This window comes from Sapajus apella, unplaced genomic scaffold (genome assembly GCF_009761245.1).
Source record: "Sapajus apella isolate SASKATOON/1434 unplaced genomic scaffold, GSC_monkey_1.0 scaffold12, whole genome shotgun sequence".
NCBI classification, from domain to species: domain Eukaryota; kingdom Metazoa; phylum Chordata; class Mammalia; order Primates; family Cebidae; genus Sapajus; species Sapajus apella.
In genome coordinates, this window is record NW_022436952.1 from 8716086 (window position 1) to 8732089 (window position 16004).

The window sequence follows — 16004 nt, forward strand, 5'->3', positions numbered from 1 at the left end:
GCTGCAGAGTCCCAAAGGTTTGAGGCAGCTCCTGGAGAAGATAGGAGACCCAAGAAGGGAGGAGCCAGGGACTGTGAATAAAGGCATTCAGCAGCCATGGGGCTGCCACCCGCAGGGAATCACTTGTCCAGTCAGCACAGGTTTGTGCTTCTCTCTAGCAATACTCAGCACTTCCAGAGCCGCAGAGGAGAGGAGGAGGGCAAGGGCACTTACCTGGGCTGGGGCTGGGCACAGCCAGAGCCCTCGAAAGTCTTCGTCAGGAGGGCAGCCTTTATGTGGCCCGCTATGGCCCACCGTGGGCTCGAGGCTGTCCAGGTGGGAAAGGGGCTGCAGCTCCAGCACTTTATTATTTATTTATTTTAAGAGATGGAACTTGATCTGTCCCCTAGGCTGGATTGCAGTGGCTTGATTATGGCTTACTGCAGCCTGGAACTCCTGGGCTCAAGCGATCCTCCCACCCCAGCCTCCCCAGTAGCTGGGACTATGGGCACCTGCCACCAAGCCTGGCTCCAGCTCCGTAATGTTAAGTAGCAGGGTCCTTGTGTCAGCCACCTAGAAGCTGAGCAGGCACCACAAGTGTGCTGTGCCTAGTTAGCTTGTATTGACTTTTGAAGGCTTCGGGGAGCTGGGGAAGATCATGTCACCTCTACCCCAATGGCAGCTGGAGAGGTAGGAGTGGGGGCACTGGTGAGGGGAATGAGCTTAGAATGAACTCAGGAATGTTGCCCGAGGGAGAGAGGCAGTGATCTCGGCTAAAGCCTCTCCTTGGCATTGCCTCTGATTAGGAGGCCCTAGGGCACCATGACACCTGGCAGTGTGCCCAGTGGGCAGGATGGCACAGGAGGGAGGATCCAAGCTGGAAAGCTTCCAGGGGGCTGCAGAAGACCTGGGCCCCGATCTACATGATGGGGCCTGAGATTTCCAGGAAGCCTCCTGCCACCAGCCGCTGAGGTACCCCTGACTTCCCACGCCTCCTTGAAGACTTGCCTCCCACTGACCCAGTGACCCTCCCACCTCACTGCAGCCTGTCTGGGCCCCTGTCCTGGGTGGGTGGGAGCAGCAGGCAGGCCCATCAAAAGCAGAAGTGAGGTGAGCCGAGGAGTCTGAACGGAAGAGCAGAGATTGGAGGGTCAGTGGAGGAGGTGGAAGCTGGGGTGAGGGGGGCTGGTTGGGTGGCGCTTGGGCAGGGCAGGAGTGACTGGTCCAAGCCTCCACTCAGCTCTGGCCAGGCCTGTGCAGCCCCTCACGGCCTCCCTGCAAAAGGCACATCCCTGTCTGCCAGAGCCGGCTCCCAGGCCTCTTGCCTGGACCACTGCAGTATCCGAATTGGTCTTTGTCTCTACCCTCCAAGCCGTCCACACGTTGCCACCACTGCAGCCAGATTAATCTTCTTAATACACTGCTTTGCACATCTCCCTCCCTCCCCACCCCCGCAGAGCCTCAGTGGCAGTGTGGTAGGCAGAGGCAGGTCCAGCCGGAGTCAGGGAGCAGAGGAAGGCCGTTCCACCTGGCCCTGCCAGCCTCGCAGCCTTCTCTCCTGGCAGCCCTTCTCACCCTCCGATCTGGGCAGACCACTTGACTCTTGGTTCTGCAGTGTGCCCTGCACACCCCTTCCCTTGCTGCCTCTAGCTGGGGACACCCTCCGTGGACATCCTCCCTGGCCCCCCTCCCAACTGTCCCAGTGACCTTAGCCGAGATGGAGACCCCATAGCTCTTGGGTTTTGTTCCCAGTGTGGTGTTTATCCGCAGCCTTGCAGATATCGGTCCTGCCATGTGTGAGCTTGGCCCTGGGCTGGGGTTTCTCACAGGGTTTCCCTCCTTTGTTCTGCAGAGCAGCCTCCCAGGAGGTAGTGTTACCCTGAAGAGGCTGCTGGGCATCTGACTTGCCCAAGAAAGAAAGTCTCAGAGTTGGTGGCACCTTTTAACACCTGTGTTCTGCACACAGAAGGCACTTTTAGGGTTAGTTGAGGGAGCTGCTGTGGGGCTTGGGGAGCCCTGGTGCTGGGAAGTACCGAGCAGCTTACCTTGCTACAAGGAGACAGCCTGAGGGGAGAGGAGGTGTTGGGACATGGGAGATGGAGATGTACAGTCAGCGTCGGCACAGACAAGAGGCCTGGGCCCTCTGGGCAGGAGAAGCTCAGGTTGCCTGGCTGCATTTCACAGAAACCTCCACTGGGCCTTGACATCTGTGAACAGTAGGAAGGACGCAGGCTAGACCTGCGAAAGGACGTCCACGACGGGGGGGACAGCCAGTGAGGGGAGGCTGGCTCCCGCCTGATGGGTTTGTGCTCTTTGCATGGGCTCTGGGTGTATGGTGGGGGCAACATTGTGGAAAGGGTCTTGAGGGCAGAGATGTAGAGGGAGGCACAGTGGACCCGCTCTGCACCTGTCCAGGAGGGCGGCGTGACCTCCATCAAGTCACAACACCCCTCGGAGCCTCAGTTTCCCAGACTTATCTAGGAGGCTCACAGCCCTCCCTCATTTTGTTGTGAGAAGGGAGGAAATGACCTCCTCCACCAGGAGGAGGTCCTCAGCCTACTGGGCCCACGGTGGGCACTGGCAGGTGTTGGCTCCACCCCTGCCCCTTTTCGGCCGTAATTACAGCTCCGGTCCCTGGGGCAACCTTGTTGCTAAGATTGTGTCTCTGTGTCCTCATCTTGCATTCGCAGACCGTTCCCAGCCTCCGATTTAGAAACTTAGACAGACCTAGCTGTCTGGGGGAGGAGGGCTCTTTTTCCATGGCTCACTGGAGGGAGCACCTGGGCCCTGGAGAAAAAGAGGCATTCCCCTAAGTGTTGCCAGAAGACTAGAGACAGAGAGGCAGGGCCGAGGGAGTGTGCCAGGCCCCTTTCCACCGGCATCAGGCTGCCCTGCTTCTCCAGTCCCGGAGCCACTTGGCTGGGTAAGATAGGGGTTCCAGCCTTTGCTGGCACCGCTCTTGACAAGGGCCAATGAGGCAGGCCTTATGGGGCAGCCAGTGCCTCACAGGGAGCCCGGCACCGTCCTTCTCCAGGAGCCTCTCAGTGGTACGCAAGAGAGTAAGGTGCGCACGTGTCCACCAGCCATCGGTACAGACTCCTGAGAGCCCTGCGAAGAACATCAGGGAGTGAAGAGGACAGCCTCCTTCTCCATGCACAGTAGTAGTTGGACTTTTAGAATTCACTGATTGAGTAAATACATGATATCAAAAGCTACTGTGTTTGTAGTGACTTTTAAAAGAATGTTTCATTAATTTTTATTTTTAGCAGCTTTTGGGGGTATAGTTTATATGCCATCGAGATTGCCCATTGTAGGCATACCTCGCTGTGCCGTTACGTCGAGTTGGTCTTTATTGCTAGAACTCTGTTGATCTGAATATAGTTTTATCTACATTAGAAGACACATTGTGTATCCAGTCCACTGTGTATTTGGATTCACATGCCCCCTCAGCGTCCGCATGGCTTGGTTCCGGATCCTGACTGCCTAATATTCTTGGAGTCAGAGGGACGTGGGATTGGGTCCCACCCCAGCTCTTCCAGCCCTGTGACTTTGAACTGGTCACTCTCCATCTCTTGGCGTCTTTTGCTCCTCTGAGACTAGCATGGCAGGACTACTGTGTGAATGGCAAGGGGGAGGTGCATGGTGGGCCAGAGAACCCGCAAAACATCATACCTGTGGCGTCTGTGCTTATTTTAATCTAATCCAAGGCCCAAAACACAGTGGGTGGCAGAGTGACAGGGAGGCGGGTTCTCTGACCCCCACTCCCTGGCAGACCAGACCGGACTTGGGAGCACAGAATGGGGATCCATTCGGCCAGGTGGGGTCGGGCCCTGGGCTTTATGTGCACGGATCACGGCCCGCCCCGCTGTCTGTCCTGTGCTCATGCTGGAGAGACTAATGGCTCTGTGTGACCCAGCTAACCAGGTCAGGTGGCAGTGCCCCCACTCACAGTCCATGGAGCAGCGACTTGCTTGAGATCTGCTGGCGCAACGGGCTCCATGCCATCCTGGCCCCCACGACAGCCATTCCCGCTCTGCACAGCTGGCTCTCTGCCTGCCTGCTGGCTCTGGCTCTGCCCACCCCCCCACCCAGGCCTGCCGTTGTGCAGTCTCAAAGCTTATCTCCCTCTGAGTAGCTGTTGACCCTGAGGCCCCCAAATACTCCTCACCTGCTAGTCAGAAGCCCCTTGTTCCAGGTCTCTCCACCTCCCACCCAAGCTGGCCGCACTAGGGCCATTAGGATACATTTGTTTGTGCCCAGGCCTGGCTGCAGGCTTGGATGGGCAGCTGGCCAGATGAGGCAGCGAGAAGCAAGGAGAGGCGTCTGATGAAATTCGGGCCTCATTTGACTGCTTCATTAACCCAAACTTTTTGAGCAGCTACTATGGACTTGGGCTCTGCCCTCCAGGCCAGACACCTAGTTTTTCCCTACATCCATCAAGTGGATATCAGGGTCCATTGAGCCAACCATATCTCTTCTTGCTTCCCCAGCCTTCTGCCTGCCACATCCCTCCCTTCTTTTCCACCCAGAACCAGGCTCAGGTTGCCCATGGTCCCCCACCCCGTGCCACCTCACCCAAAACTTTGCCTGGGGAGATTCCACAAGCCCTTAGGCATTCAGGTGCTGCCTCTCTCCCAACAAAGTCTTTGTGTGTTCACCCCTCACCTTCTCTGCCCTGAACTCCCAGCCTTGCTGCCTGGATAATTTATTTTGGCACTGAAGCATTGAAGGCCTCTTGTGGTTATTCAGCTGTTTTGTGTGTGTACAACTTGTTTCTAGCAGACACCGAGTTCCTGGGAGGCAGGGCATGAAGCTGGCGTGTTTTTGCAGCTCCTTGAACGCCTGGTGCCTTGCTAGGCTCTTCATATTGAAAGTGAGATCACTAGTGAGCTGGAGTGGCAGATGAGACAGTGTTCATCATGAGTCCTTCTGAGGACTCTCTAGGGTGCATCCTTGGTCCCAATCCCAGACTTGGGTAGGGAGCAGGAAGGGAATTACCTCCAGTGTTTCACATGTGGCCAGAGAGGTTGAGAATCTTGCTGAAGGTCACGCAGTGAGTGGTAGGATAGGCTGAGAATTAACCTGGGTATCCCAGGCTTAGGTTGAGGCTCCAGGTATCTCCTCAACTGTGACAACATTTCCTGGGTGTCTGGGTATCTCCCTTCTGCCTATCACCATGTGTGTGACTGGGAATGCGTGCATGCCTCTGTGTGTGTGTGTGTGTGTGTGTGTGCGTGTGTCTGGAAGGAAGCAAGAGTAGCCAACTGTTGTCCAAGAGAAGGCTGCCAAGTCCACAGAGTAATTGTGGAATATGTGTGACGTTGTGTGGGGCTCTGTGACCGGGTGTGCTTGTGAGGCCTTGGCAATCACCCTCTGACATCCACCAGCGTTGTCGTGCTGCTGGCCTGGGCCTACCAGGCTGGCATCGTAGCCTAGGTCAAGATGAGCCACTCAGCTCCCAGCAGGAGATAGGGCGGAACCCGCAGCACAGAGATTCAGGGGTCCCCCCATTGAGCCTGCAGCCCCTGAATCTGAGACCCCAGAGCTGGGGAATGGCTGGGGCTATGGGTTTCATGTGGCCCTTTCCTGGGGCCCCGGTCCCTGGGTGCATTTCCTCCTGGAGCCTTTGGGGCAGGGTCCTCCCCATGGGTTTGAGCATCCAGCACCCCCTCCCCAAAAGCTTGCTGTTCCTGCTCCTCCTCTCCCTGGTGTCCCATGTTTGGAGGACCCGGACGAGGGGCTCAGGGATAAGCCAGCTGCCTCACGTCCCCCCTGCCCTGCAGCCCGAGGAGCTTACCAACGCCCTAGAAATCAGCAACATCGTCTTCACCAGTCTCTTTGCCCTGGAGATGCTGCTGAAGCTGCTGGTATATGGCCCCTTTGGCTACATCAAGAATCCCTACAACATCTTCGATGGCGTCATTGTGGTCATCAGGTATGACTACCCCCTGCCACTGCCTCTCACTTGAGGAATGCCAGCAGGGGTGGCATGGGGCCAGGGGCCATGCCACCTATTCCCCTGGGTGGAGGGTTCTGGAGTCAGGTCCCACTGACCCCATAGGACTGCCACTCCTTCTAGGTGGGGGGGCTCTCTATGTCCTCGTGCCCCCTCCATCTCTCTCTTGGCCCCACCTTGCTCATGTGGACCTTGGGCTCACATCTTCATTGCCTAGGACCCTCTTTAGTCTCTTGTCCCCACTCCTACCTCTTGTCCTTGACCCCACCCTGCCTGGGATGGGTGAGGGTTGGGGATTGGCTTTAGAGAGGAATTGGAGGAGGTATGAGGCCCAGCCAGCTGCCCTGCTCGAAAAGTGCTTGGAAATCATCTCAGACACCAGCAACTTGCTTTAGGGTTTCCAAGACCTTGGGAAAGTGCTCTGTCCCCCCAGGCCTGGGGCCAGGAGAACCACTTTATTGCTTTTGGAGTTGGCTTTATATTTCATTAGAAGAGAACAGAGCAAATATTCCATAAGTTGATGCAGTTGCATTGGCCAGATTTAGGGAGGGGGCTGTCTGCTGCCAGGATGTGATCTCTGGCAGGGAGGAGAGGGCAGAGGGGGCTGGGGCTGTCACTCAAATCCTCACTATCTTGGAGGCTCCTGCTTGGAGGTCCGGGGGCCCACCAGTGCCCCATTTTCTCTCGATGGGCCCGACCAGCCAGGCCCTCGGGTGCTATGGAGTCCTCTCCAACGGAGGGTCGGGGGAGAGGGCCAAGGTGCCAGGGGCTCAGGCTGCCTTCCCCACTTGCAGCGTGTGGGAGATCGTGGGCCAGCAGGGGGGCGGCCTGTCGGTGCTGCGGACGTTCCGCCTGATGCGCGTGCTGAAGCTGGTGCGCTTCCTGCCGGCGCTGCAGCGGCAACTTGTGGTACTCATGAAGACCATGGACAACGTGGCCACCTTCTGCATGCTGCTCATGCTCTTCATCTTCATCTTCAGGTGAGGGTGGCACAGCACCAAGCCGATGGAGGGACCAGCCAGGCTGGGGGCAGGAGGGCCTGAGGGGCTGGGAGCATTGGGCCCTTAAACCTGGCTGTGGCCCCCTTGTGCCTGCAGCATCCTGGGCATGCATCTCTTCGGCTGCAAGTTTGCCTCTGAGCGGGATGGGGACACCCTACCAGACCGGAAGAATTTTGACTCCCTGCTCTGGGCCATCGTCACTGTCTTTCAGGTGCAAGAGGAACGGGCAGGGCATGGGCAGGGGCTGTCACATGCCCCTGGCATACGCCCTGATTCCTGTCCTCTGCCCACAGATCCTGACCCAGGAGGACTGGAACAAAGTCCTCTACAATGGTATGGCCTCCACGTCGTCCTGGGCAGCCCTTTACTTTATTGCCCTCATGACCTTCGGCAACTACGTGCTCTTCAATCTGCTGGTCGCCATTCTGGTGGAGGGCTTCCAGGCAGAGGTAACCCCCTGCCCTGCCCACCTCACCCTGCCCACAGCAGTCCCACTTCCAGGAGGAATTGGCTGCCTGTCTTGAGCCTCCTCCCTCTGCTGCCAACTTTGGGGGCCTGGGAGGTCCCACAGCAAGCGCCTCTTAGAATAAGCTGGGGTGGGCTAGGGGTGGGAGGCTCTGGGTCTCATGCAGCCCCTCATCTCATGGGACACAGGATGGTTGTGTGGGGTCCCTGCGCCAAAGCTTAGCTACTGAGTGGTTGTGCCCTTCAGAGTGGGCTAGACCCCTTCCCCAGAGAGGCAGACCAGATAAGGATCTGCCCGTGGTGCAGCTGGACTCCTGGGCACAGTGCTCTGTGGAACACCGGGGAGGACCCTTCTGAGCTGAGGGGTGCGGGAGGCTTGCATGCAAGTCAGCTGAGCTCTGACTGAGCAGATGAAGATGGCACTAAGACCAGGGCAGGGCTGAGCTGCCCAGGTGAGAAATGAGCCCAATTAGCTACGGGCATGGCAGAGATGAGCGTCCTATTTCCAGCCCAGGCTCCGTCATCTTCGTCATAGGCAGCGTCATCAATTAATATTGATTTACATTGATCCTGCCCTTGCCGTGTCAGCAAGCAGCCTCTGCCCTGAGTACTGCACCCCCTTCTCTCCCTCAACTCTGCCTTTTCCCACCCGAGCCCCTAGACCCACCCCAGCTTGCTGGGGCCTCAAACAGGGCAGTTTGACCCAACCTAGAAATGTTCCAGGTTGGGCCTGGAGAAGCTCTTGGTCCAATTCTCTCTGGGTGACCCGGATGGAAACTCCCGCTGCGGCCTGGTCTATAAATACCCGGCACACGGTGGAAAAACAAAAATCTATTTTCCGACTCTTTCCCAGTCTTGTAAGGGAGGGCTGTCCCTGTGGGCCGGCTGTGTTGGTGGGGTGCAGCGTGCCTGTCCCACCCCAGCCTGTCTCCCCGCTGCCCTTTTCAGTCTGTAGTTATCTATTAATGCATTTCCTCCCTGCTGTGGGGCAGCCAGGACAGCTGGGCAGGGAGGCTTTGGGGATGGCTGGGCCTCTTGCAGGGAGGGAGGGATGCCGGCACGCTCTCTGGAATGGGACACTAATTTGGGGGTTCCCTGAGGCCTGAAGAATTAAAGGTTGCCACAGTGCTCCCACAAGAGCTGGTAGACTCATTCTGCTACTGCTCAGGGCCTATAAGAGGAGGAGCTGAGTGAGGACCGGGCCCCCTGGCCTCTTCCAAAGGCAGCTCCTGCCAGCCACGATTCCCTCAGAAGAATTCCCGTGCAACTCTGGAGAGGGAAATGGAAAGTACTGAGAGCCTCTTCCCCTCCCATCCTGTGCCACTCAGCCACCAAGGCAGTCTGGAGGTGTCCACCACAGACGGCCCCCTCCCTAGCACCCCGCCCTTTCAGCAAACACCTTGTTAACTTGAGTGCAGCCAAGCGGCCTGGTTGCTAGGCAACAGCAAAGCCGGAATGTGAGAATGACAGCAGCCTGGCCCTGGGGCTGCCCGGTCACTCTGGCCCTGCTGGGGACCCTGGAGCTGCCCCAGTGTGAGGGCTCAACAAGGCCCGGGCAGCCACACCCTCCTCAAACTTTGCAGTATCAGGACCTTTGCCAGGAAGGGTTCACTCAGGATGTGGCATCTTGCGCTGTGATGCTTCAGGCCTGGGGTGGGATAGAAAAAGGATTTTAAGAGCATCCCTGTCTCCATGGGAGCATGCAGGGACTGTGGCCCTGGAGTGCCCATGGGAGGGGCGGGGCCAGTTTCTCCACTGCCCTGCATGTGGTGGGCATGGATGGGGAGTGTCCTTCGATGCCCATGGCCTGGACACGTCCAAGGCACCTGTCCTCTTCTGGGTAAGGTTTCAGGGAGCCCCACGGTCTGGCAGGGGAGGCTGGTTTTGCTGTTGTGATGGCCTGGGATTTTTGCTGTTATTTTGACAAATAAGACAACCTGCCTTGGCAGAGGAAGTGGCTGCCCCTACTTTGGCGGGCTTCTCCAGCAGGAAGCCTCAAGGGTAGCCCCTCTGCTGGCCTTGCTACCCTGCCAAGAGCTAGGAGGGTGTGGTCCAGGAACAGAGCCTGCTTGGCTGGTGATTTCCTGACTTGCAGGGAGCAGCGCCCCGAATCCCTGTGTATTTATCATTCACACACTTAATTAAATGAACAGGCAGCAGACCCTGTGTGAGGCCACTAATTGATACTAAACAACATCAGAGCCATCATCTCAGCGTTACTTGTCACATCCCATCCCAAACAGAGCAGCCGGATCTATTCTGATCTGAAGGGACTTAGGCTGAGAGCATGAGACGTGATGAGGCCTGACCCGGCTTCGTGTCGATTCTGACTTTGGTCCACCCCTTTCCCTGCTTGCCACCATTCCCCAAGCCCACTGCCTCCGAGCCAGTGAGAGGAGAGGGGTGTTCTGAGCCGCAGACTCGGGTTCCAGGCCCAGATCCACCTCTTACTCTATAATTTGGGGCAGTTTTCTCAACTTCTCCAAATCTCGGGTGTCTCCTGTGTAAGATGGCGATCCTGGAACCTACTTCCTACTGTGCAAGGAAGCCAGCTGGTGTTAAGGAGGCAGCTTCCCATGCCAGGCACACCTTCCATGAATGGTGGCTGTTATTATTAAGATTATGGGGGACTTGATTCTTTCCTGCCCTCGTCCCCATCTTTATGGCCTCTGCCCTCGCCCTTCAGATTCATTCTGGCCTGAGGGCCTGTAGTTGAATTCTGGAAGCCTGTTCTGTCCCCTCTCTGCCCCCCATACCCCATGTCTCTCGTTTCCCCTGTTGTGGGGTTTGTGCCCCTCCTTTTCTTCATCCTCTCTCAACACTGCCGATGTCTGAAGGCCCTGAGCGCCTGTGACCAGCAGCCCTCCCCTGCCTCCCCCTTTCCCCGTAGGAAATCAGCAAACGGGAAGATGCGAGTGGACAGTTAAGCTGTATTCAGCTGCCTGTCGACTCCCAGGGGGTAGGTACGCGATCATGAGCCGGCATGCCTCCCGTGCCCCGTGCCCTCCACTCCGCCTCCATGTCTCTGTGCTCGTGTTCACGCTCTGCTGCTGTGCAACCTGTCATAGCCGTGATGGTCGTTGGTGTTGTGAGGTTTGCTTCGATTTTAAGTCCCTTCCCCCTTGAGGACACGGAAGGGAGGCACCTCCTTGCCTCTGCCCCCATCAACCCACCAAGGGCACCATCTCCATCCCTGCCAGACCAGTGGATGGGCCGGAGAAGGAAGGGACTTAGAATCCTCTGTGTGCACGTGTGTGCAGCACCCCATGTGTGGGGCACCCTGTGTGTGCCTGCCTGCGCTGAGGTCCCGGAGGAGTCCCAGACGTCCGGCTTCAGTGGAGTCAAGATCCGTGGCCGTAGACCATACTCCCCCATCTCCCACCCCTTCACCCTTTGCCCCAGACCCCTGTTGGAGACTCCACAAGCTGCCTCAGCTCAGGACAAGTCCTTGGAGGATATGGGGATGGGATGTGGCTCTTGCCAAAATGCACCAATATTTTAAATCACCTCTGAGCCTCCGGCCCCTTCATCACCCAGTTAGATCCAGCTGGTGCTCTCAGGGCTGCTCCCCCTCTGGCGCCACGATGAGCCTGTGCTCTGCTGCTCCCCACCCCGGCACTAGAATTCGGGGCGAAGCCAGCATTCCTGTGGGACCCCATGGTGTTGCGTATCCCAAGCAGCCCCCTGGAGATCCCACTTGATAATTAAAGGCCTCGTTAGGGCTGTAAACTGAGTTAATGAAAATGATCCCCTGAGATGCCAATTACCCAATATTTATGTCCTTATCAAAAGTAGCAATCAAGTATTTTTTAATAACTTCTTAAGGAGAAGTGTGTAATTACTGGGAAACCTACTGACCTGCTAAGAAGAAAGAAAAAACTGTCCCAGAGACAGGGAGAGAGGTAAAAATGGGGCCAGGGAGGGGGCCGGGACTTGGGGAAGATGAAGGGAAGACACAGAGGGACTGAAGTGGCGTCCTCGGGCTGAGCTGCTCTGTCTGGGGTCTTTCAATTTCCTTCCAGGGTCTTCGGGTCTGAGGCTCAGGGGAGGGGAGCTATGGAGAGAAAGCAAAGGGCCTCGAGTGGATTTTTGCAAGAGAGGCTCGAGTGACCACTTCACTCAGATCCCCAGGTCCCCAGCCCCCTCTGGCCTGTGCCACCCACCCAACTAGCTACCCCTTCCCTCCCCAGCCAGCCTTGGTGACTGTTCAGCCAGGCTGGTTGTGCTGTGGAATCATGTAAACCGTGGCCTTTTCTTCGGTGTGGTTGGCGAGGCAGAGGTGGTGGGGCCCTGGGAAGCCTTGGGCCCCAAGCCTGGGGGGTCTGGCCTGCGCCGGTGCATGCCTCGTGCCGTGGTTGCTGGTTCCTGTGGCCTATATGTGGTGTGTGTGTGTGAAGAGAGGGAGACCCGGTCCATCTGGGGTTGCCCCAGTCTGGCCTGGTCCCTAACTCCACTGCTCCCCTGCCCTAGGGAGATGCCAACAAGTCCGAATCCGAGCCCGATTTCTTCTCACCCAGCCTGGATGGCAATGGGGACAGGAAGAAGTGCTTGGCCTGTGAGTACCTGTCCTGGGGTGCAGCCTTTGGCCCTGGGCCAGCCCCGAATGGACTCAGGATCTGTCCCTTTCTCCCCCTGCAGTGGTGTCCCTGGGAGAGCACCCAGAGCTGCGGAAGAGCCTGCTGCCGCCTCTCATCATCCACACAGCCGCCACACCCATGTCGCTGCCCAAGAGCACCAGCACAGGCCTGGGCGAGGCGCTGGGCCCCGCGTCTCGGCGCACCAGCAGTAGCGGGTCGGCCGAGCCCGGAGTGGCCCACGAGATGAAGTCACCGGTAAGGGGTGCATATGGGCACCCCGATGGGGGAAGATGTTCCAAGGAGGACAGGAGGAAGAGAGGATGGAGGCAGGCGGGTCCAAGGGCACAGCCCCAGGGCCATGGGCTGGACAGGGCCTGGGTGTGCCTGGACGAGCCTCTGGGGAGTCCTCACTGGTGATGCAAGCCAGGGAAGGAGCCCTACCTAGCCTGAGGGGGTGAAAGAGCAGGATCTAAGCTGACTGCTTCTGTTCCACTGCTGAGTGACCTCGGGCAAGACGCCACCACCCTGAGCTGCTTCTGTAAAATGGGTGTGGGAGGGTCCCTACCTCCTTAAGACCGAATCATAGTAATAGGAGACCCTCATCTAGGTACTGATTCTGTGCCAGACACTGTTCTAAACACTACTCCGAAACATTCTAAACGCATTTAATCCTCACAGCAACCCTGGGAGGCAAGTACCACAATGATCCCTGATTTACAGAGGGGGCCTGAGCCTCAGACTGCAGAAGGGAATGGCAGAGCCAGCATTTTAATCCAGGAGGCTCGTGTGGTGCCCATGCTTTCATGATTTTATTATTTTAAATTTTTTAAAATTCGTTTTTAATTGACAAATACTAATCGTGTATATTTATGGGCCACGATGTGATGTTTTGATATATGCATACATTATGGGATGATTATATCAAGCTAATTAGCATATGCATCACTTCACATACTTTTTTTGTGGTATGAACATTTAAAAATCTACTCTCTTAGCAATCTTGAAATATACATTATATTATTATTGACTATAGCATCATGCTGTGCAATAAATCTCAAAAATGTGTTCCTCCTGTCCAACCGAAACTCTGCATCCTTTGGCTAAGGCCTCCCCGTTGGCCCCACCCTTACCCCCTGAAAACCCAGCCTCTGCTAATCACCATTCTACTGTCTATTTCTGAGTTCAACTTTTTTGGATTTCACATAGAAGTGAGATCATTTGGCATTTATTTGTCTTTCTGTGCCTTGTATATTTCACTGAGTGTAATGTCCTCCAGTTCATCCATGTTGTCACAAATGACAGTCTTCTTCCCTTTTTTTTTAAAGACGAGTTTCTCCATGTTGGTCAGGCCGGTCTCTAACTCCTGATCTCAGGTGATCCACCCGCCTCGGCCTCTCAGAGTGCTGGGATTACAGGCGTGAGCCACCGCGCCCAGCAGGCAGTCTTCTCTTTTAAAGCTGACTAGCATTCCACCATGCATATATGCCATATTTTCTTTCTTTTATTCCAGCTCTGTCGCCCAGGCTGGAGTGCAGTGGCATGATCTCAGCTCACTGCAACCTCCACCTCCTGGGTTCAAGCAATTCTCTTGCCTCAGCCTCCTGAGTAGCTGGGACTACAGGCATGCGCCACCATGCCCGGCTAATTTTTTGTATTTTTGGTAGAGATGGGGTTTCACCATATTGGCCAGGCTGGTCTCAAACACCTGGCCTCAAGTGATCCGCCTGCCTCAGCTTCTCAAAGTGCTGGGATTACAGGCATGAGCCACCGCACCTGGCCCATATTTTCTTTATCTAGTCATCCACTGATAGACACTTAGGTTGATTCCATATTTTGGCTATTGTGAATAATGCTGAAATGAAGATGGGAATGCCCATATCTTGTCCACATACTGATTTCAAATCCTTTGGATAAATACCCAGTGGTGGAATTCCTGGGTCATATGACAACTCTATTTTTGTTTTTTGGTTTTTTTTTGAGGAACCTATATACCGTTTTCCATAATGGCTGTATTAATTTACAGTTCCACCAGCAGGCACAAGGGTTCCGTCTTCTCCACATCCTCACCAGCACTGGTTATCTTTTATCATTTTTGTAGTAGCTAATCTAACAAATGTCAGATAGCTCATTTGACTTTAATTTGCATTTCCCTGGTGATTAGTGAGGTTGAGGATTTCTTCATATTTGATGTACTTGTTGGCCATCTGTGTCTCCTTTCTTTTTGAGACAGAGTCTTGCTCTGTTGCCCAGGTTGGTTTCTCCATCTCGGCTCACTGCAACCTCCACCTTCCAGGTTCAAGTAATTCTCCTGCTTCAGCCTCCCGAATAGCTGGGATTACAGGCACGTGCCACCATGCCCGGCTAATTTTTTTGTATTTTTAGTACAGACAGGGTTTTACCATGTTGGCCAGGCTGGTCTCAAACTCCTAACTTCAGGTGATCCACCCACCTCGGCCTCCCAAAGTGCTCGGATTACAGGCATGAGCTACCACGCCCGGCCCTGTGTCTCCTTTTGAGGAATGTCTATTCAGGCCTGTTGCCCATTTTTAAGATTGGGTTGATTTTTTTGCTGTTGAGTTTCTTTGCCCCATTATATATACTGCCACTTAACACTTCTCTCACCAATTAAATGAGGAATGAGCTCTATTGCCATACCTATTTTACAGATGAGAAAACAGAGGCACAGAGAGGCTTAATAACTTGTACCAGGTCACACAGCTGGTTGGGGGGAGCCAGGATCTGAACCCAGGCATCAGAGTCCAGAACTCCTGCTCACACCCCTACACTTGATGTGATGCCAGTGAGGCTCCCGGGAGGCCAAGTGCGCATATGAGAGGATGGGGCTGCTCGGCCCTGCCCGAGACCACTCCTCCTCTGCTCACCCACAGCCCAGTGCCCGCAGCTCCCCGCATAGCCCCTGGAGTGCTGCAAGCAGCTGGACCAGCAGGCGATCCAGTCGGAACAGCCTGGGCCGCGCCCCCAGCCTGAAGCGGAGGAGCCCCAGTGGGGAGCGGCGGTCCCTGCTGTCCGGAGAAGGCCAGGAGAGCCAGGATGAGGAGGAGAGCTCGGAAGAGGAGAGGGCCAGCCCCGTGGGCATCGACCGTCGCCACAGGGGCTCTGTGGAGCGGGAGGCCAAGAGCTCCTTCGACCTGCCCGGCACACTGCAGGTGCCGGGACTGCACCGAACTGCCAGTGGCCGAGGCTCTGCCTCTGAGCACCAGGACTGCAATGGCAAGTCGGCTTCGGGGCGTCTGACCCGGGCCCTGCGGCCCGATGACCCCCCACTGGATGGGGATGACGCCGATGACGAGGGCAACCTGGTGAGGCCCCTGTGGGCACAGTGACCCCTCACCCCTGGCCTTGAAAGAGGGGAGCTGTGCCCAGCCCAGCAGGGTACAAGGGAGTTACCATTCCAAGTCCGGGGATATCAGAGGGCAGCTGGAAACTGAGCTCCAAACAGTCCCTTTTCTCCCTCGGCCCGCCTTGCCAAGCCCCAGATCCTCGTCATGCCTGGGGCTGCGGCTCTGCCACCCTTGGTGGATATGAATGATTTCGGGCAGATGTGTATGAATCTTTCATGTGACTCAGAAAGACCCATCGCTCATCTCTCCAAACGGATGCCCCCATCCCCCCTTCTCATCTAAACCTCATCACAAGCCTTGACTTCCCACTCCACCCACACCCATGTGCCCCTCCCCCAGCCCCCTCACCACCACCATTACCCCTGGGGATGGGATGCAGTGACCTCAGGGTTAGCACGTGAAGCGCAGGGCCAGTGTCTCCTCAGCTCAAGTGTGTCTGAACAGACAGCTGTGCGGGGCCAGTGTCTGATGACTGTTGCTGCTTCCTAGCTGGGCTGAAGGCAGGGGTGGGGAGAGGGGAGAGCCAGGGCTGGGGCTGCAGGGGAGGAGAGGGAGGAGATGGAGAGGCAAGGGGTCCTCAGGAGTGGGGAGGCGGCCTGGCAAGGTTGACAGGGAGATGGGGAGGTGGCTTCAGGAATATAGGAAGAGAGGCAGGGCGGAGCTT

At 56.2% G+C, this 16004-nt stretch overlaps 1 protein-coding gene across 22 annotated transcripts in view; it reads left to right on the forward strand.

The window, feature by feature from the left end:
* Positions 1–16004, forward strand: part of CACNA1G (calcium voltage-gated channel subunit alpha1 G) — a 66989-nt gene that overhangs the window by 24614 nt on the left and 26371 nt on the right. For 13 of the 22 annotated variants that reach the window (XR_004269578.1, XR_004269577.1, XR_004269579.1 and 10 more), the window contains exons 10-17: positions 5763–5914; positions 6730–6915; positions 7033–7147; positions 7230–7385; positions 10292–10360; positions 11872–11956; positions 12040–12233; positions 14867–15298. Coding sequence is in view for 17 of the 22 variants with exons in the window: in XM_032280006.1 (XP_032135897.1) it covers positions 5763–5914; positions 6730–6915; positions 7033–7147; positions 7230–7385; positions 10292–10360; positions 11872–11956; positions 12040–12233; positions 14867–15298 (1389 nt within the window). In the remaining 5 variants the exon portion in view is untranslated. The remainder of the gene's footprint in view (positions 1–5762; positions 5915–6729; positions 6916–7032; positions 7148–7229; positions 7386–10291; positions 10361–11871; positions 11957–12039; positions 12234–14866; positions 15299–16004) is intronic. The other 9 variants (XR_004269580.1, XR_004269581.1, XM_032280016.1 and 6 more) reach the window with 1 other exon arrangement.